Genomic DNA, 20,216 nt, shown 5'->3' with positions numbered 1-20,216 from the left:
TAAATTGTGCAACAAGAGGAGAGGGAACAGTTGGTTTGTTCAAAGGATTTTCTTATGGTCTAAGAACTGGAGCATTCTTTGACAGATTGGATATAGTGGAATTATTAGCAACTAGAGTAACTTCAGATGTTCCCCCTCATTGCTATGACTTCTCTTGACCTGCAATTTTCCTTAAATAAGGAAAATTCAAATATGTGGAAAAACATATAGGTTTTTTAAATAGATTAAAGATCTTTAAGGTGGCAGGTCACTTCACTATTACAGATTTTTATAAGATTTGAAGAAAATAAGCACTTGCTTTAATTCCTAGATAAACTCCTCTGGGCCAGTAATGGCTTGAACTTGCACAAGTTTGAATAATGGAAGATGGTAGGGATTGAAGTTTGTTAGATTGACTGACTGTATCAGACAGATACTATTGACCTTGCTATTATGAAAGAAGGGAGGATAGGTCAAATAACATGAGGGAACAACTCTGAATGTATCTGAAGCCTGTGCAGAGTTTGACCTTATACAGAAATGATGACTTCTGCTGCAGACCTGGCAAGTGAGAGAGAAGAAGGGATTGCAACATAAGAATGCAGAGAAAGAGGGGAGAAACGATCTGCTTGATAGTGTCTAGTGTGGCGTGGATCCAGAGTAGTTAGCCATCTGGCTGATCATGTCCTGCTGTTTCCCTAGCAAACCCACAGTTTACCCAGAACTGAAACTTCAATTGCTATGCTGAATCCGTTTTAATACGTACAACTAGCCAAAGTATTTTTATTTGGTTCAAGTTCAAGAAAGGCATGTGTGTTCAGATCCTGTTTCTTTGGTCAGAGAATACATAGTAGAACTCGCTCTGGTTCAGGTTTGGCTTGACTTTCTGGGCAGGACTGCTTCCAGACAGAAGTACCTTAGAACAAGAAGTTTGTACCAGTAGCAGTAATCTACTGTTTCAAACTCTGGTTAGTTATGTTGCTGTTGTGGTTTAACCCCAGCCGGTAACTAAGTACCATGCAGCTGCTCACTTGCTCCCCTCTACCCAGTGGGATGGGGGAGAGAATTGAGGGGCTGGGGGGGAAGGTAAAAATCATGGGTTGAGATAAGAACAGTTTAATAGAACAGAAAGGAAGAAACTAATAGTGGTAATAATAATAAAATGACAATAACAGGATTGGAATATACAAAACAAGTGATGCACATTGCCTTTGCTCACCACTTGTTGACTGATGCCCAGTTAGTTTCCAAGCAGTGATCTGTAACCCCCCAGGCCAAGTCCCCCCAGTTTATGTACTGGACATGACATCACATGGTATGGAATACCCCTTTGGCCAGTTTGGGCCAGCTGTCCTGTCTGTGTCCCCTCCCAACTTCTTGTGCCCCTCCAACCTTCTTGCTGGCTGGGCATGAGAAGCTGAAAAATCCTTGACTTAGTCTAAACACTACTTAGCAACAACTGAAAACATCAGTGTGTTATCAACATTCTTCTCATACTAAACCCAAAACATAGCGCTGTACCAGCTACTAGGAAGAAAATTAACTGTCCCAGCTGAAACCAGGACAGTTGCAAAACTTTCTGATTCAGAAACATGTAAATAGTCTCTATATAAAGAGTTGGTTCAGAGTATGCTGTGAAGATTGTCTAGGAAATGAAACCATGGTAAGGCTTCCATTTTGCACTTGATGCATCTAAATTTTTTTAGCTTTAGCTCACTGCTGCTTGTTTCTGATATGCCTGAAATGCAAGCTACCTTGCTACAGCTGTTCTTTAAGCACTATGGCAGTTAACATATCTGTGATACTGATATACAATGACTAGCTGCATATTGAACTACAACTTCAGTGATCTGAGTCTTTCTGAGCTTAGTAAGTCTTAGTTTTAGTTTTCCTCATGGTGAAGAAAATTAGGCTTGGCCGTAGTAACACTTTAACTTGTTACAGTGTCGTGACCAGGTGTGTAAATTGGGTTATTTCATGTTACAACTGTTGTCTGAGAGAGCTTCAGACAGATGCTTTAGAGTATTGCAGGAATATCTTTTTTCCTATCTGTGTTTTTCAGTTCTTTTAGAATTTTTTCTTGTCTGGTAGTACCTTCCAGTGCACGTTCCAAGAGTCTTTGGTCCTGACTTAGCCAGTAACTTAGGAAAAGATATGCATAAGGAAATATATTTAGTGGTACTTAACTTGTATGTCCCCTTTATGGATGCGTAGAACAGAGAAGCTTAACATATTGTAAGGGTAAGCTGCAAACTAACAGAAAATTCCATATTTATTTCCTAACAATGTCTTGTATATAGCTTCTTAACATAATTTTTGCAGTTCAAAAGGGTTTTTCTGTGACTTCTGGAGAAACTAACACTTGTGTATTCTAGGTATAAGCGAGTCTTTTCAGTTGGAACCCATGCCATCACCACATACAATCCCAATACGCTAGAAGTTACAAATCAGGTAACTATCATTTTTGAAGTTGATTTCTGACTTGGGTTCACCATCCACATTGATGCCATCTGGAGTGGCATTCAGTCTTCAGAAACTATCTAGTCTGACAAGATCTCAGCAAAACCAGAAGGATATGGCAGCTGCTACGAAAGCACACATAATGGAAAACTGTTGTTGCCTTCACTAACTCTACAAATATCCAGTGGTTTCTGTACTTTTAGGCAATTTGTCTTTATTGGCCAATAAGTAGTAGTTTGCTTTTGGGTGTGCTGTTCTGAATGAACTGGGATAAGTTTGATCACTGTAAGGCTGTGTGCCTAAAGGGAGTCAGGACACTTACTTTGCAGAGTATCAAATAGGAAGCTCAAGCTAAAGCTTTCATGGAGCATGCTAGTTATTGTCTTGTTACAGCAACTCACTTATAGGTGCTAAGGTTTTTTGAGTGGAGGAGATGTAGCTTGAAGTTACTAACAGTATAACCTAATTACTTTCAATTGTCTAGTGGCCTTATGGAGATATCTGTAGTATTTCTCCTGTTGGAAAAGGACAAGGAACAGAATTTAGTCTCACTTTTCGCAAAGGCAGTGGAAAAAAGTCTGAAACTCTTAAGTTTTCCACAGAGCACAGAACTGAACTCCTTACAGAGGCACTGGTAAGATTTTTTTTTTCTTCAAGCAAGCAGTAAGTACTTGGTTATCATTACCATTTGTTGTAGCTTACTATGCTTTCTTTCCTTACATAAAAAGTAGGAAAGCAAGTTGTCTTTTGAGCTGTTATGTTAATGAACTTGGTCTAGTGTCAGTTGTAGCAAGTAGTGCATGATTCTTAAATAGCAAGTAAAGCTACAAATACTGAATATATTAAACTGCAGTGTAATGGTGAGCCTTAAAGAGGCTTAGTTTGAGTCCCTTAAATCAGGGTCATCTTAAATGTAGACTTTCTGGATAGATTGGCTATCAGTTACATTCATTTATGGTTAACTTTTTTAAAAACAGAGATTCAGGACAGACTTCTCAGAAGGAAAAATCACAGGACGGGTAAGTGTCTGGCTTGTCTGGATCATATGCAGTTTAATGAAATGGTCTAAAGACTTAAACTTCTACTTTGTGTTACGCTTGTGCTATATGCACTACCTAAAATAGCTTTTGTAAATTTGGATCTGAAGACTTGCTTTGGGAGGAGAAAATTAAGAGTTTGTTCAAAAGCAATGGGAACCTTTTCAACAGTAGAAGGCTTCAGTTCTCTTCAGTTGGCCTGAGCCTTATGGAGGTACACTTAAAGACTTTGAATGTTACTGCTGAAGTGAAGAGCTTTGCCATGTGGAGTTCTTATCTGGAGAGAAGGAAGGAGAAAAACAAAGCTTTGATTCATTATTCAAATGTTTACTACTTCCAGCACTTTCTAACTCTAAATAGTTTTCTGCATAACATCCTGAATGCTTGATGTGGGAACATTGTTTCCTAGGAGGATTTCTGTAGGTCAGATTAAAGACAAGATTGCCATTTAATGAACTTGCTAGTATAGTAATAAGCAAGGCAGTATACATACCTGGACTTTATATTTGGTTTTATGTCTTCTGGTCACAGAAGATAGCACTTAAAAGTAACTTAAAGCATTGCATAGAATAAATTTTCAGTGATGAGTGTAGTAACACTGCTGGAATATGGGGCCCCCCTTTGTTTTACTGTAGTTTAGAACAGACCTCTAACTTCTGCTGGTTTCAATAAGCCTGTATTTGTAATGGAATATGACACCAGAAGATGAAAAATTTGCACTATAATGTTAAGTTTACCTTAATTTAGTCTTGATTAGCTGAATAACATCATCTGGTGCAATAGCTGTTTCCTTGTCTAACCACAGTGTACATAGCTTGAGTAGACCACCTTCTGCAGCAAGAGAAACTCCCTTTTGGAGTGGCTGTTTTGGGATTGTTGTTCTCTTCAAAATGTGTTGTTTAAGCTGCAACTTCCTTGTGAGTTGACAGCTACTTTCCTTTGATTAATAGTGTTCTTAAATAAGAGCATTAGGGGAAATGATATAATTTTTTTGATCTTTACACCCATGCTGCTTACTAGATTTGGAAGAGTATTGCTGTGTAGTAAAGGAGTGTGTGTGTAGATGTCTAATAGTAGCTTTCTCTGCAGAGGTATAACTGCTATAAACATCACTGGAGTGATACAAGGAAACCTGTGATTCTGGAAGTGACTCCTGGAGGTATTGACCAAATTGATCCTGCAACAAATAAAGTCCTGTGCTCCTATGACTACAGAAACATTGAAGGTTTTGTCGATATTGCTGGCTATCAGGGAGGCTTCTGTATCCTCTATGGAGGATTTAGTAGATTGGTGAGTACTAAAACAAAACATCTTGGTATGGTGCTTAGGATATTTATAGCTGCATATTTAACAATGAAGCTTCAACATAATTTGACCATACAAGTATGTGCGTCTTTGGGACCCAGCTGTAGAGCCTCAAGGCTTGTGGACAGATTTTAAAACCTCTTTTCCACAGGAAGTTAGTTAAAACATTTGAGAACAATGTTTGGGGTTTTTTTGCTTATTGTATGTTTAAAAACTAAAGAGCATAAGTTATCCTGTTATTTATATTTGGATAATGAATATGAATGCAGTATGGACATGGAGTTTCCTGACACTTCTCAAAGTTACAGAAGTGACAGAAGTATTACTAATCTACCTAACTGATGGAGGGATTCTATTCAGAAATAGATCTGTCAGTGGTGATGCTTTTTTAGGCCTGTGATCTGATATTCAGCAGCTTTGCTTGGGAAATACTGCAGTGTAATGTTGGTGTCACAGTCTTAAAAGGGTTTCTGTCTCCTATACTGCAAGCAGCTGAAATGAATCTATAGGAATTAATTCATGGTTATTAATGTAAATATAGCTACCTCAGTCACTACTAAGAAAGTAGGAGTCTGTTTTCTAGATCAGGGTTTTCATGTCTTTTGTACTGCAGCATGCTTTTCTCTGGCATAAAACTAGCAATATATAATTGATTCTCTAGAGCTGCCCTAACCTTGCCTAGCAAGGCTGGGTAGCAGCCCTTACAGATAACAGCTGGGGCAACCATTGTGGTTTTCTGGCTCTTCACTCCTACCAGGCTGTCAGGATCTGTTGCCAAGGATGGACAGGCAGGTCATGCAGACCTTTATTTAATGGCATGCTAATATGTAGCAGAGTATCCTTTAGGAATAGCTGCTATAGGTTTTTTTTTGAAAGGCAAATGTGAACTTAATAGTGGATCTCTTGTGTAATAAATACTGCTTCTCTTTATACCTTGCACTCAGCAAAGGCAAGCCCAGCTGCTGGGAAGATTCTCTACTGTTAGGTATATAGTGGAGGATTATTTATGGAACTGATTTCTTGAGCTATTCCGTATTTTTCACCTGTTCTTTTTCTTGTCAAAATTTGCAGCACCTGTTTGCATCTGAGCAGAGGGAGGAAATTATCAAAAGTGCAATAGAACATGCTGGCAACTTCATAGGTATCTCCCTGCGGATAAGGAAAGAGTCCCTAGAATTTGAGCAATACTTGAATCTGCGCTTTGGAAAGTACAGCAATGATGAATCTGTAACATCTTTAGCAGAGTTTGTTGTCCAAAAAATAACACCTAGACACTTGGTAAGGGTATCAAACTGAACTTACTTGGTTCCTCTTAAGTGCTAAGAATTCTTTCCTAACATGCCTTTGTTTTTTCAAGGAACCTGTGAAAAGAGTACTAGCTCTTACAGAAGCTTGCTTAGTTGAGCGGGATCCGGCTACATATAACATAGCAACTTTGAAACCTTTAGGCGAGGTAAGAGGAAACCTTTCTCAGTACCACTTCTTCAAATAGGTGCTCTACAAGATTGTAATAGTAGGAATTTGATAGTCTACATAAGATGGCCTTAATTTGTAGAGTAGATAAATAACACTGCTTCATGAATGTGACCCTTACCTCTTGTTTTTAGGTATTTGCAATAGTATGTGACTGTGAAAACCCCCAGCTTTTTATCATTGAATTTATCAAAGGACAAATTCGGAAATACTCTTCAACAGAAAGGTAACTGGAACTCCTGTGGGTTATAAATTCAAATGAAAGTTGCCATTGTAGTGCTTCTAGTTTCTCAGCTTCCAGAACCTCTGACCCTTGGAAGTGTTAACTCAAAGCCTTGTTATTCTAGTGGTCTGCCACATACAAATCAAGATTTGTTACAGGATCTTCAAGGAAATCTGTCCAGAAGTTTTCTGATGAACATGTAAGGGTATTGGACAGTTAGACACAGCCTGTTTCTTCCAAGCAATGTTGTTCTCTGTATGTTGTACTTGATTAAGCAGCATATCTGAGACAAGGAAAGAAAGCATACTTTAAGTGATATGGAAAGGAAGGCTGTAAACTCCTTGAGCTGTCTGCTTGAGATGGTCTTAGTTGATTCTATTTAAAACAACCAACAGAACAGTCCCTGAGTGTGCTTGCAGTTGTAATGCAGTCTAATCCTAAGTGAGGTTTTGCAAAAAGCACAGGGATGAATTGGCTCACATCATGTGTACCTCATTAACAGATAATCTAGAGTTGATCCCTTTAGTGAAAGGCTGCAGCTGGCTATACTGGGTGAAAGACAGCTCTGTTCTTACAGTTCATAAAGGAACACTTGAAAGTTGGTGACTTCTTCCAGAGGTGTAGCTGATAGCACCAGTGTTAGTAAGAGATTCCAATGATTGCTGCCTCTCATTCTGTGCTTGATTCTTTTTTTTTTGCCTGTTTTTCTTAACTTGGTTCTTTGGCATCACTTTTCTGATCTAAATTTTATTTGTCTGTCTTTCTCCCAACCCAGAGATTCTCTCCTGGCTAGCTTGTTGGATGGAGTGAGAGCTTCTGGTAACAGAGATGTCTGTGTGAAAATGACCTCTACACACAAAGGCCAGCGTTGGGGATTACTCAGTATGCCTGTAGATGAAGAAGTAGAGAGCCTTCATCTGAGGTTTTTGGCGGCTCCTCCAAGTAAGCTAATGCTTACTACATGGTTTTATAGTGTTTTTTAAAGCATACAGATACTTAGTCAGGCACTGTGCACTTAACTTTTGTTATGTTTTCTTCCAGATGGCAACTTTGCAGATGCTGTGTTCAGGTTCAATGCTAACATTTCCTATAGTGGGGTACTACATGCAGTTACACAAGATGTAAGAATAAGTCCTCTGCCCATCCTCTTAAGATGTTGTTAATGCATAAAGATAATTGTTATTTCTTAACCAGGGTCTGTTCTCAGAAAACAAGGAGAAACTCATTAATAATGCCATAACAGCATTGCTCTCTCAGGAGGGAGATATTGCAGCATCTAATGCAGAGCTCGAAAGCCAATTCCAAGCAGTAAGACGACTAGTGGCTTCAAAAGCAGGATTTCTTGCCTTTACTCAGCTTCCAAAGTAAGTGAGAAGTCTCTTCAAGTTTGGAAGTAGTAGGTGAAAACAGTTCTTGAGCTTTTGATGGTGTCTTATCTTTAAAACTGAGAATTGGAGTTAAGCCTCACTTCTGAAAGACTGGAAGACTCTGTACATGATTACTTCCAGTAGTATGAGGCTGTCATCAGGCTCTAACAAACTGAGCATCCCAAATGATCATTAGTATGTAAAGCTGATTCTTCCTTTGCTAAATGCTCTCTGCCTTGAGTCAAATATGGTTTAGTGATTTTCCCAGTGGAAAAACTTCTAAAATGCACCTTCATCTGTCCTTGAAGTAGGCAATTCTTCATTCTTAAAGTATGTTGATGTCATTGCTATCTTCAGTTCAACACGAGATAAAATGTGATGTTAGGAAGTTGATTTGTACTCCTACAGTACATACAGGCTGCTTGGAGTCTGTGTCTTAATTGGATAACATAAGGAAGCAGAAAAACTGCCTGATGTTCTTAAAATGAAAAATTCTTTGGACTATTTCTGACTCTGGACTATGGGGCAGCTGAATGATGTGAAGAGTAACATACATACTTAGTCTGAGACCTTTGTAAAGTTCTATTTCTCTGTGAATATTGTCCTGTACTATCCCTATCCTGTAACTAAAGAAATATGTCTTTGTTTTGGTGAATGTGTTCTTGGCATATTGTTAACAGTGAAGTCAATGTTAATGTTTTCTTACCAATGAATCTCAAATTTATGTAAACATCAAGGTACTGGCTTGCCAAACACAATGGGAGCAGGCCGCTTTTGGTCCCCAGTTGGACTAATCTTAAAACTAAGATTTCTATTTCCTCTCTAATCTTGGTGCTTTCTGCTTTCCTTTCAAAAGATTTCGAGAACGATTAGGAGTAAAGGTTGTGAAAGCCCTCAAAAGAAACAACGATGGAGTAACCCATGCCTCTATTGACATGCTTTGTGCTCTTATGTGTGTAAGTACTAAATTGCAGATTCTTTCACTTAATGCGTGAACTTCAGTCTACTGAAAGGTGTAGAAATAGGGACTGCCCTTCAACTTGCAGTGTGCTCAAACATGAAATAACTTGTTGTACAGTGATTTCCTGCTGAACTTGAAGTAGGATGTGCTTTTTATGGGTTCAGAGTGTGGCTTTTGAATTACAGCTGTTAAGAACTGAGAGTTGAAATGTGACTGCATAGTGAATACTTTTTTTATAGCCAATGCATGATGACTACGACTTGAGGCAGGAGCAGTTGAACAAAGCTTCCCTTCTTTCTTCAAAGAAGTTTCTAGAAAATCTACTAGAGAAATTCAATTCCCATGTGGTAAGTCAAATTTTGAAGACACATAGCTTCAAGTGCCTTTCCTAATTGCTATGAAAATACTTCTGTTGTACTTGGATATATCTTTGAATATATTTGTACCTGCAACTGAAGTGCAGAAAATATAGCTATGTCTGGCACTGAAGCTTGTTCTAAATAGGCTTGGATCTTGACAGGTTAGAACGTTAGCTGTCTATACTGAAGAATCATGGAACAAATGTTTGCATGTTTAATACAGAAACTGGGTGTTCCTTTTAACTAAAAGGATATTGTACACTGGTACTTATGGGATTAAAAATAGAAGAACTTGCAGCACACCAGTATATGAGGTCATGAGTGTCTGATATGGTCTGGGAGCCAATACTTTACTAGACTATTGCCATACTCAGAGTAGTGGCATATTTTAAACTTGTAATTTTTATTTGCAGACTGTTTCATGGTATGACAGGGAAGAGCACTTTCAGCATCATGAGTACTGAGTAAAACTTGCATGAATACTCTTGGGCAGGGGAGAAGCACTGTATCTGTATTACATACCTGTCTTCCTAATTTCAGGATCATGGGACAGGTGCCCTAGTAATTAGTTCGCTTCTGGACTTCCTGACATTTGCCCTATGTGCTCCATATAGTGAAACTACTGAGGGGCAGCAGTTTGACATGTTGTTGGAAATGGTGGCATCTAATGGAAGAACACTATTTAAGCTCTTTCAGGTAAGATTTTGTAATTTATTGTTGTTATTGGAAGCTTTAGGTAGTCAGTGAACATGAACTTTTTCTTGTTCTCCTGAAAGACAAATTTGTCTACTGTTCAGCTGGTTAATGTGCCTAAACCTTTTCTACCTTGGTGAGTTTTTTTAGTGATCTATTGCTTTATCTTCAGATACCAGATTGAGGTGGTTATTCTATAGTGAATGATATGCGAATCATTGTGGAATAGACTGCCTAAGATTTGTTTCTAGAAATACTTTAAAATACCAGTTAAGTATTAAGCTAGATTCAGCAGATGCACAGATCTTCTCTTTGGAGAATCTGCCACTTTTTTTGTTTCTCTCAGCAAACGAGAGTTTTTAAAAGAGTTACAAAACAAGAGTAACATCCTATTGAGTAGTAAACCTGTAAGAACTCTGATTTTTAGCTAAAATGTCAATTATTTCTGTAAAACCAGTATGCTCTTTTGTGTCAGTTTCCCCAGCATTATTCCAGCTTCTCTGGTATATACTGCTGTTCAGTGCTAAGAAGTCCATCTGATACTTACATGAGATTCTTGTTTAAAGGTGTAAGGTAGGAACTCTTCCGGGGCTAGCTTTCACAAAACTGAAATAATAATTTTTGCCCAGAACTGGAGGTAAAACAGCCACGTAGATGAGTTAAGGAAACTGAATCAGATGATCTAATCTTCAAATTTTGCACTTGGATAATTTTGTCAATGTTCTATTTTAGCATCCTTCCATGGCAATTGTGAAAGGAGCAGGTTTGGTAATGAAGGCCATAATAGAGGTGAGATTTTTATTAGTGTTACCTGGGATAGCATACTAAATATGTAGTCTATTTCGGAAGTGCAATTGCTTGCCAATAGAAGTTTGTTATATTAGCTTCTCGTGGTGGTGGTGGTGGGGATGGTGGGAAGGGGGAAGGTGAGGAACAGGACACCTGCTTAATTGTGAGTGGTTTAACATAGCAACTTGCTTTATCTCTTACACTTGGGGGTTGGGAGGGCATGTGAGTTGAGACAGTAGGTAGTGCCTTGCATGTTTCATACTGCAGTCAAGATTTGGCTGTTAATGTTGTATGTAGCTCAGTCACATACCTCAGAGCCACCAGGCTTCTGCATGTTTAAAAGAGCCTCTCAAGGAGGAGAGGCCATATTTCCTGGGATACATTTCCAGATGGAGTGGGACTGGGATTAGCAGGCAGTAGTGTCCCAGAGCAGACTAGTGATGTCAGCCTCTGCTCTTGCTCTTTCTGCTTCAACAAAGGTTGATTTGGCTTTGTTAGTTTCCATACTACATAATGTATGGACCAAGTCCATACTTCTCAAGGGCTGCTCATGATTGTTGCAGGGTGACCTTGTGAACTGACTATCAACACTTCCTGTGTTGAAATTCAGGGCTTAAGTTAGTGCTTCATCATATCACAATGGCTTATGCATCTGAAATGCATCTAGTACTTTCTTGGAAAGGAAGTGAATGAACACTTGAAATAGAGGTTGTATAGACCTGCAAGTTTCCACTGATATACCTGATAACATTAGCTAAAAGTTGCTATGGTGTTCATTACAACTATCATTTGAACTATAGTGGGACATGGGGAAGTAAAAATGCAGCAAAAGCTTTTTCTTCACTATTCATTGTAACGTATCTTGACTGAGTGACAGTCTCATCCATATGGCTATCTAAACTGAACAGCACCAGTTATTCTTAAATGGTTGCTGCTGACCGAAGTCAAGCATCAAGCAATTACTTGTAGTTGTCATTCTTTGTTTAACCCTAATTTGCAATTGCAGTGTGGAAATGGTACTTGTAAATGTACTACCAGCCTCCTGACCTATGATGGGAGACATGCATCTTTTCCTATCCAGTTACTGTCCTTATGGATATAACTACCAATTAATCTGGTCTGTGGCTTTACTAGAACTTTGATCAGTTGCTGTTGAGAACTTGCACTTAAAGCCCATCATACTATAGCTTCTGGCTTTTGGATATTAGTTGACATAATTGATGGTCAAGAAGGCCTTAGAACTGTAGACTAAGATAAAAGCAGCTTAACTAAGATTCTTTAGTAATCATCTTGCCCTGTTTCCAAAGGAAGGAGACAAAGAGATTGCTACCAAAATGCAAGATCTTGCCCTCAGTGAAGGTGCCTTACCTCGTCACTTGCACACTGCAATGTTTACGATAAGCACAGATCAGAGGATGCTTACAAATAGGTATGTCAGTCTCACTTGATATATTATGTTTAAAAAGTCTAATGGCTTAGCTAACACTAGAAATATTGGGAGGTCAGGGAAGAAAACTTGCAGTTCTTTAGGAGAATGTTTTCTTCGGCAGCTGGTATGTTTAAGCAGAGCAAGCTTCAGCTGAGACTGTAGCCACTTAATGAACCTTTGATTATTTTTTTGCCAAAATGGCACTTGGATTGGTTACTCATTAAAGGCTCAAGTTTTGATTTTTTTTTTGTTCTGAAAACATTCAGGGAAAGAAAAGGCAAGTAGAATGTCTGGAACTTGTAAGAAGGTTTAATTTTATTATACAGCTGTATAAATCCTGGTGTGCACACCTCAGACATCTTGCATGCAGTTAGGGTCACCCATCCTGTCAGAGAGAAGTCTCCTTATATAGAAATCATTCCATGAATTCAGCAGTCAGAAGAACTTGTGAAACTGGGCCTGAGGGCATGCTGAGGAAGATGAGTGATAATTCAATTACTTCCACCCAAATACAATATTATAGAAGCTTTAACTTGCATGGTCCTGAAGCACCTGAAGAGTTGCTAAGCAATGTAGTGACAAGTGGAACTTGTTGCCACTGTATGTCATTCAGGAGAGAGCTAGTATGAAACCGTCTGTCCCATTAGTTCTGATTGCAGCTACTAATGACTTGATTGTAAGTGACACTTCAGTTCAGTGCAGTAGAACCCTGGTGACAAATGTTGGCAGAAAGTGAAACTTGGCATAGAAGACAGGCTCCCAGAAAGGCTTTCCTAGCCAATAACTGGTATTAAGAGCTTCAAGTGGAGCAGTTAACAGTTCTTGATGGTTTCTAGACTCTTAACTGTAATGTAAGATTGACTGGATAAACTTACACTTAGTCATTAGATGTTTAGTTTCTGCTCTATTGCTCAAGTGTTCTTTTGAGGTCTAGATTAAAAAGCATGTGCTGCTACTGTTCCACTAACTTCACTGGAGCTTCTTAAAGGCCACACTTTAAAGCATGCCAAGTATATACTTGAACTGGAACAATATAATGCTTTGTGCTCTTACTCACTCAAGAGCATGAAGCTCTTGCTCATCTTCATTTCACCAGCATGGTGAGGGTATCAGTTTAGTGGTTTAAAAATCTGTTTAAAATACGACTTTGCAGTGTGTTATTTCGATGGCTTTTTCAGGCAGTTAAGTAGACATTTGGTTGGCCTCTGGACAGCTGAGAACAAAACTGCTATGAACTTGTTGAAACGCATCTTGGTGAGTAAAAATGGGATACGGAGTAGGGAAAGAATAAAATCTGAGAGCCTGTAGTGTTAGAAAACTTGGGATAGTCTATATAGTAAACCTATCCCTTTTCCCCTCCAGGGGGGAAATCTAGCCTGGGGGGTCAGTCTGGCATCTGCTATTTGAAGGATATTGGTGGCTAGTACAAAACATCTCAGATTCTTGAAGTATTCTGTTACTTTCCTGCCACTTCTAAAATGGTGTATAATATACAGCTTAAAAATAAGGTGTCTGACTTCTTTTTCTTTATTAAAAGGATAAAGATGTAGGAGACATAGTAAACATAGTCTCTAATACTTAGTTCCAGTTAAAAATTAAGGCAAGAGTTCTGTCTGTGCTTGCATACCTGTCCAAATTTATTTGCTAATAATGTAGCTAAATTTATATATTAGCTAATACTTTCCATGTTCTTTCACCCTTGCAGCCTCCTGAAAGGTTCTTGCTTAGGTTACTTCAGTGAAACTAGTTCAAAGAATTGTGTTGTAAGGAATTACTAAATCTGGAAAAATAGCAACTTTTAAATTCAAGATAGCAATTCCTTCATTTCTGGCAGAGCTAACTGTCTTGATCTTAGTCACTATCTTCAGGAAGGCTTAGTCAAATGAGACTATCTCATCTCTAATGTCACATGCAACATTCAATCTATATCAGAGGATATGGATAGATTCTGGTGTTACTGTATTCATCCCCCTCAATTGCTGTGGGTTCAACTCTTTTCTTCCTGCAGTCTTTACCTTCCTTAAGTGCTCATTTAAGAAATGGGATATAGGCAAGACCTCTGCTGTACTGAAGCTAATGAAGTGCCTCTATTGAATTGTCCTGTTGAGGATGGTGGCATTTCACTAATAAAAGCAAAGAAGCTGCTTAGCTGTACCTCTTTGCTTTTAGAGTAGAATATAAATCCTGTTTTGAAATCTGTAATTTAAAGAAATTATCTTGTTACCTAATGTGATGGTTTCTGTTCCAGTAGCCACGTGTGTGCTTACACTGGTTTTAAATATTTTTAGCCACCAGGTTTGCTGGCATACCTTGACAGTGCTGATCCTGTTCCTGAAAAAGATGCTGATAGGATGCATGTTAGAGATAACTTAAAAATTGCAACTGTAAGTAAATGTAGCTGTCTTACCTCCTCCATTATATAGATGTACAGTCTTAGTGACTCTTCTAATACAGACCCTTGACTGTAGCATTGACCTGCATCAAACATGTTGACAGACCTGCAACTGCAAATAACTAATAGGATTTATTCTGCAGGATCAGTATGGCAAGTTTAATAAAGTGCCAGAGTGGCAGAGACTGGCTGGAAAAGCTGCGAAGGAAGTTGAAAAATTTGCCAAAGAGAAGGTGGATCTAGTCTTGATGCACTGGAGAGATAGAATGGGCATAGCTCAAAAAGAGGTAAAAGTATTTGAAGCTCTTCATTACAGCAACTTAACTAAGTGTAGAAAGGAACACCTACAACTCCATGAAATCAGAGGGAAGCTTGACAGTAACAGAAGTGTAGGAATGTGAGAAACTTCATAGCTCTCCTTCCTTTAGCAAACTCTCTGCCTCTTACTAATCTTCATCTTGGGTTAGAAATGGGTTCCAGGGAGAATTGTAAAGCAGGCAAATGGATTCATTCAGCATACATATTAAGGTTTAGCTTCTTGCTTCAGCCAAACTTACCACACTGGACTGCAGCTTGTGTGTCTTCCAAGGTAATTATACAGGAGAATAGGAAATGCCTTAATGTGGCAAAACCACATGGCTTTAAACTGCGTTTAAACTATGGATATTCTTTATGGTAGTGGTATTTCAGTTATGGAACCTGCTTGAAGAAGCTTAGTATTACCTTGAATATAGGTATCTTAATGCTTAAATTGCAACATAAGACTATACATAAAAAGTGTGACTGTTTTGATCTCATAAGAGGATAGCTCAAGCATTGCTTGAGTTCTTACTGTTGGTCTCCTTTTTCCTTTCATTTTATTGTCATGTTCTGTATGACAGACTTCTTGAATCATGAGATGTTTCCCTTAACTTTCTTTAGTCTCCTGAGTAAGCTTGTTTTTATGCGTTCTGAAAGTGAAACAAGCTATTATATATGCAAGGAAGGATGAAAAGGACAATGCAGAGTGTTGAAAATATCTGTCTTTGTGCTTGATTTAACATAACAATAAGCTTTAATTCAGGGAAGCCTTAACTTGGTAAAATCTAGCTGAAGTTTGATGTGGACAGTCGTGTACAATTTTGACAGGTAATATTTCTGGAATAAATGGCGAACTGGGTTCAAAACAAAGTATTAATGGAGAAATCTGGAAAACAGTGGTGGAAGAGCAAATTGCACTTCAAACATCTTGTCTCGATGCTGAGTTTAAACAATCATGGTTCTATCTGGAGTTCTGAGCTGTTTAATTTTGCAGTAAATGTATGCAAGTGTAGCTTGGAAAGGGTAGTAGCAAGTTTGGTATTACCACTTTGAATTACTTCAGTGGCTGTGGCTTGTTAAATGTACCTTTTCTTTTTCTTCCAACTTTCCATCACAATCAGGACAGAAACAATATGGTGAGTCTGTATGTCTCTGCCACTTGTGTGGATTATGTTGCTCAGACTTCTGCTTGCATGTGGTACCTCATGTAAAGTATAACACTGATTTTGTGCTTGATCCAACTAGGGAACCTTTCAGTGGCTAAGTCGGGTTTGTGACTTATTTCTGTGACTTGCTCTAGTCATTTCCTTTCAACAGCAAAGCATTCTTGTTTTGGGTTTTCCCTTCTATCAGCTTTGGAGCTGATGAGTGCTTATGGTGATGGGAATGAAGCCTTTCTCAGGGCTAACTTGCTTCTGAATGAATGACTTGTTAAACAGCTGAAAGGTTCTCTGGCATGATTTAACTTGGTGTAAATAACACTTGTGAAAGTCTGTTGCTACTACTTGCTAGAAAAGGAGACCTTATTAATGGTACTTAACTTAGTGTGGCCTTTGAAGGAATAAAAACCCCCAGCTTATTTTAAAAAGGGAAAATGGGGAGTATCTTTTTCTACTAACTTATTAAATTTGGCTCTTTCGCAGAACATTATTCAAAAGCCAGTGATATTAAGGAAACGACGCCAAAGAATAAAAATAGAAGCAAACTGGGATCTCTTCTACTACAGGTAAAATACTCTCTTATACAAGTTACTACCTGGCTGGATATTTTTGTTAGTATCTTCTGAGTTGCTGTGACTTGATTCATATTTCTGCCTGCCTTGAAACAGTGCAAGTGCTTTGTAACAGGAACTTACGAAAAATGAAATTCTAAGGTATGCTTAAGGATTTCGCTTGTGTTTAGGAAAGGGTGAAATTTGGAAAGCTTCTTACATGTCATCAAACTACATCCTCTTTTCCCTTGAATCAAAAGGAAGAGTGAGCCACAAACTGCAGGTGCAGATCTGCATGATGTCGAAGGCTAAGCAAAGTAGCACTGAAAAGCATTGTGGTGTTTGCATCAACCTGTAAGCTACTCAAGATGTTTTAACTTGAATTGGAATAAAAATGAGCTTAAGGCAGGCAAAAGGAAAACACATGGATATGGGATTTCAAATAGTGCCACAGGTCCTAAATACAGCTTGATTACCTGTGAGTTCTTAAAACTGTCAAAGTTTACAATAGAGGGGCCTGTATCTGAAAAAAGAGATTATCATTTCACTTTGGCTAGGGATTTTATGTTAAATAGACTAGTAAAGCTTGACTGTACAACAAACTATGAAAGCAAGATTGGGGAAATTCCATAAACTTGACTGTTTGATTCAGTGCTTAATGTTTCTAAAGGTCAAAAATAGTCCATTCTGCACAAGTGTTGCATGAAAGGAAAATTTGCCTGCTCCTGAACTTGAACTATTAAAGTGCTGCTCTCAGCCAGTCTCTGGATCCAAAGGCTGTTTTGTAACTGCCGCTGAAGAATGTCTACTGACTGTCTTGTAACACTTGAGACATCAACTTCTATTTTCCTGCATGAACTACTTTTTTTAAAACATACACTTGGTATGTGCACGTTTGCTGCCCTGGGTTATTGTTCACTTGTAGCCCTTACTGGCAGATACAACGAATAGCTTGTGCATCTCCTGGTCATCAACTATATGCAGATAACAAATTGAGCCAAAAGGGATGACAACAGCTATGCTTTAGTTTAGGCTGACGTCCATGACTATGAAAGCCCTATACAAGTGAACACCCATAATTACTCTAACAAACTAGAGACCACTACTTGGTGCCTTCTAATTAAGGTCCACTAATGCTAATCTTCCCTAGCTTGCCAGCTAAGTCTTGTCTGCCTTTGAGATGATGTTTTGTGGGATTTAGACTATGTGACTTCTTTCTTAGATTTCTTCAGGATCATTCTAGATCAAACTTGATTTGGAACTTCAAAACACGGGAAGAACTGAGAGATACTCTTGAGTCTGAGATGAGAGCGTTTAATATTGACCGAGAACTTGGTAGTGCTAATGTTATCTCATGGAACCATCAGGAGTTTGAGGTAAAAGACCCACCGTAGGAGAAACTACATATGTAAAATATGTCTACTGAAAATGTCACTTTTCTGTCTATAACTACATGAGTGAATCTTGTGTTGACAGTCCCTACTGCAAGCTAGAATTCTTTTGGGGTTATGGAATAAACTGCTAAGGCTTGAGGCTGTGAACAGGTACAATTGTTCAGTGTCATTTGGCAAAACTGAAACCTCTTCAGCCTGACAAATGACACTGTAGAGATGAAACGTTGATCAGAACCCTTGATGTATTCTTGCATTAAGAGGAAAAGAGAAAAGTTGGTGTTAAATTAAGATAAGTCGTACTTGTTCTTGAATGTGCTCCATCAGACTTGTTTGGGTAGTTTCACAAGTCACTTCTTCCTGATAGCAAGTTCCTTGTCTTTATTTCCATCATGTTTCAGTGATGCTAAGGCTGTTAAATACTGGGTTGCCAAATCCTGAATAGGTTATGTGGCTAAAACCACACTGCTCTGTAAATTATAGAGGATACTGTTTCCACATTCTAGGAACAGCAATACCTAAAGTTAAAATAGCCTTTCAGGCTTCTGCAGAGCAATTGGTATGGTCCTACTTGGCTTTCTCAAAACAACTTGCAAGATGTTTTCAAGTAATGTGCTAGTAGGCACTTTCTGTACTCTACTCTTATCTCCAGTATTGTTATGGTTCCACACGGTTTTAATTAATGTGTAATGCTAAAGCAAATCAAGGCCACACTTGGATTCAGCTCTAAGATATTCTTAGATATTCCCAATGCCGTCCTTGTCACAGTACAGTTTTCTAGTTGAAATTTGAGTCAGAGGACTACTAATGAAATGACTAAATTTGAGGAGTTCTCAGTTGACTATTCTGATAAAGCAAAGAATTGCAAGATATCAAGCTAATGCTTTAGGAGAAAGAACTATTTTATGTATGCAGCTTATCCCTATCACACAGCTACAGATTACTACTTACCTAGATGCAGTAAATAGCTAAGTTTGGGTTTGGACTGGCATTTCTTGCGTGGGCATTTAGCTTTCAAAGTTTTCTTCAGGTATGGGTCAGGCACAGGACTTCTGGGCACCACAGTGTCTGCTATCCCAACTCTATCTCTGTACTTTAGAGGTCCTAACTGGGGCAGAATAAAAAGTACAGATCTGAAACTTAGTAATCCAGGTTTCCCACCTGCACTTTGCTCTCTTATGTGGCTTATGCTGCTGGAATGTATCACTCCGTTCTTGTAGTTACAGCCCAGGATGCTTTGGGACTGGCTTCAGGGGGCTTCTGTAAGACTGTCTTTTGAACAGCTGCTGTCTCAGAGATTTGCTTTTAAATATTTTAAATGAATACTTTATCAGGCTATGCTGTAAGTATTTGAACTAACTATGTAGTGATGACAAAGGCTTCTCTGCCAGCTGTGGAACCTGTCACTTTGCCAAGGGGGATAGTGGCTTGAGGTTGCTCTGGAAGTGTACTAGTTAGTGGGATGTCTTTGTATCACATGCTGTGGTCAAATCTGTAGATAACTTTGCAGGCTACTGTCATGAGGCCACAAACTATAGATAAGAAAACCCACTGTACAGAGCAGCTTCTGTGGTATGTTTATGTGGTACCTCTAAATATGGTGCTTGCCAAATGCTTAAAACCACTGAGCATTGAGGCATCTGGTGAAATGTAATGTAATGTAGTTGCTCTGAAGTTAATGATGGCTGTCATTGTGCAATGTCACTTCAGCTTCTTGGTGTGTATTACTGATGCCTCTAGGCTTTTATTACCCAGCATAATAGCAAGTATAACTAGTAATTACATCATGCTTCTGTTTCATATTTGTAGTAACATCGAGTGAAATACCTTGCAATGGAATAACTACTTACTAAAGCTTGAGTCACTGAATACATAATGTATTTTGTAAGTTTAGTTAAAACCAGCTGATATTGAAAACAAGTTACTTAAAAGCTGGAAGCTGGAATTTCAGTAAGATGGGAAACTTCATTTGTTCTGGGGAGGAACAATAGCTTATGGCATATTTCGTAGATGTGTGTTTCTTTAACGGCAAACTTGCAGATTTCAGTCTTCCTCAGACTGTAGGAGGGGTTGCTAACCTTGTTGAGTTTATGGATGCAAGCAAGTACAGTCTTGTTGTGCAAGAATAAACTTAATGAAGGAGAAACAGTGTTTACTGTTAAGTAACTTGTTCTGTGTTACAGGTAAAATATGAGTGCCTTTCTGAGGAAATAAAAATAGGGGATTATTATCTAAGATTGCTACTGGAAGAAGATGAAACTGAAGAAAGTGGAGCAATCAAAAAATCGTGAGACATTATTAAGATAGTATCTCATTCTCAAGGTCTTTGTTTTGTTTTCTTCACTAA

General features: G+C 38.5%; 1 protein-coding gene across 3 annotated transcripts in view; it reads left to right on the top strand.

Annotated features, from left to right (window-relative positions):
* The window catches only part of DNAJC13 (DnaJ heat shock protein family (Hsp40) member C13), a 58,478-nt gene that overhangs the window by 9,721 nt on the left and 28,541 nt on the right, over window positions 1–20,216 (top strand). For 2 of the 3 annotated variants that reach the window (XR_011329554.1, XM_069811602.1), the window contains exons 3-24: window positions 2,355–2,430; window positions 2,924–3,073; window positions 3,417–3,458; window positions 4,566–4,766; window positions 5,853–6,059; window positions 6,139–6,234; window positions 6,389–6,480; window positions 7,253–7,419; window positions 7,519–7,598; window positions 7,672–7,841; window positions 8,701–8,800; window positions 9,045–9,152; window positions 9,705–9,860; window positions 10,590–10,646; window positions 11,954–12,075; window positions 13,254–13,329; window positions 14,364–14,459; window positions 14,611–14,754; window positions 15,889–15,903; window positions 16,411–16,493; window positions 17,701–17,854; window positions 20,053–20,156. Coding sequence is in view for 2 of the 3 variants with exons in the window: in XM_069811602.1 (XP_069667703.1) it covers window positions 2,355–2,430; window positions 2,924–3,073; window positions 3,417–3,458; window positions 4,566–4,766; window positions 5,853–6,059; window positions 6,139–6,234; window positions 6,389–6,480; window positions 7,253–7,419; window positions 7,519–7,598; window positions 7,672–7,841; window positions 8,701–8,800; window positions 9,045–9,152; window positions 9,705–9,860; window positions 10,590–10,646; window positions 11,954–12,075; window positions 13,254–13,329; window positions 14,364–14,459; window positions 14,611–14,754; window positions 15,889–15,903; window positions 16,411–16,493; window positions 17,701–17,854; window positions 20,053–20,156 (2,496 nt within the window). In the remaining variant the exon portion in view is untranslated. The remainder of the gene's footprint in view (window positions 1–2,354; window positions 2,431–2,923; window positions 3,074–3,416; window positions 3,459–4,565; window positions 4,767–5,852; window positions 6,060–6,138; window positions 6,235–6,388; window positions 6,481–7,252; window positions 7,420–7,518; window positions 7,599–7,671; window positions 7,842–8,700; window positions 8,801–9,044; window positions 9,153–9,704; window positions 9,861–10,589; window positions 10,647–11,953; window positions 12,076–13,253; window positions 13,330–14,363; window positions 14,460–14,610; window positions 14,755–15,888; window positions 15,904–16,410; window positions 16,494–17,700; window positions 17,855–20,052; window positions 20,157–20,216) is intronic. The other variant, XM_069811612.1, reaches the window with a different exon arrangement.

Source organism: Haliaeetus albicilla, chromosome 2 (assembly GCF_947461875.1).
Source record: "Haliaeetus albicilla chromosome 2, bHalAlb1.1, whole genome shotgun sequence".
NCBI lineage: Eukaryota > Metazoa > Chordata > Aves > Accipitriformes > Accipitridae > Haliaeetus > Haliaeetus albicilla.
This window is presented reverse-complemented; position numbering and strand designations above follow the sequence as displayed.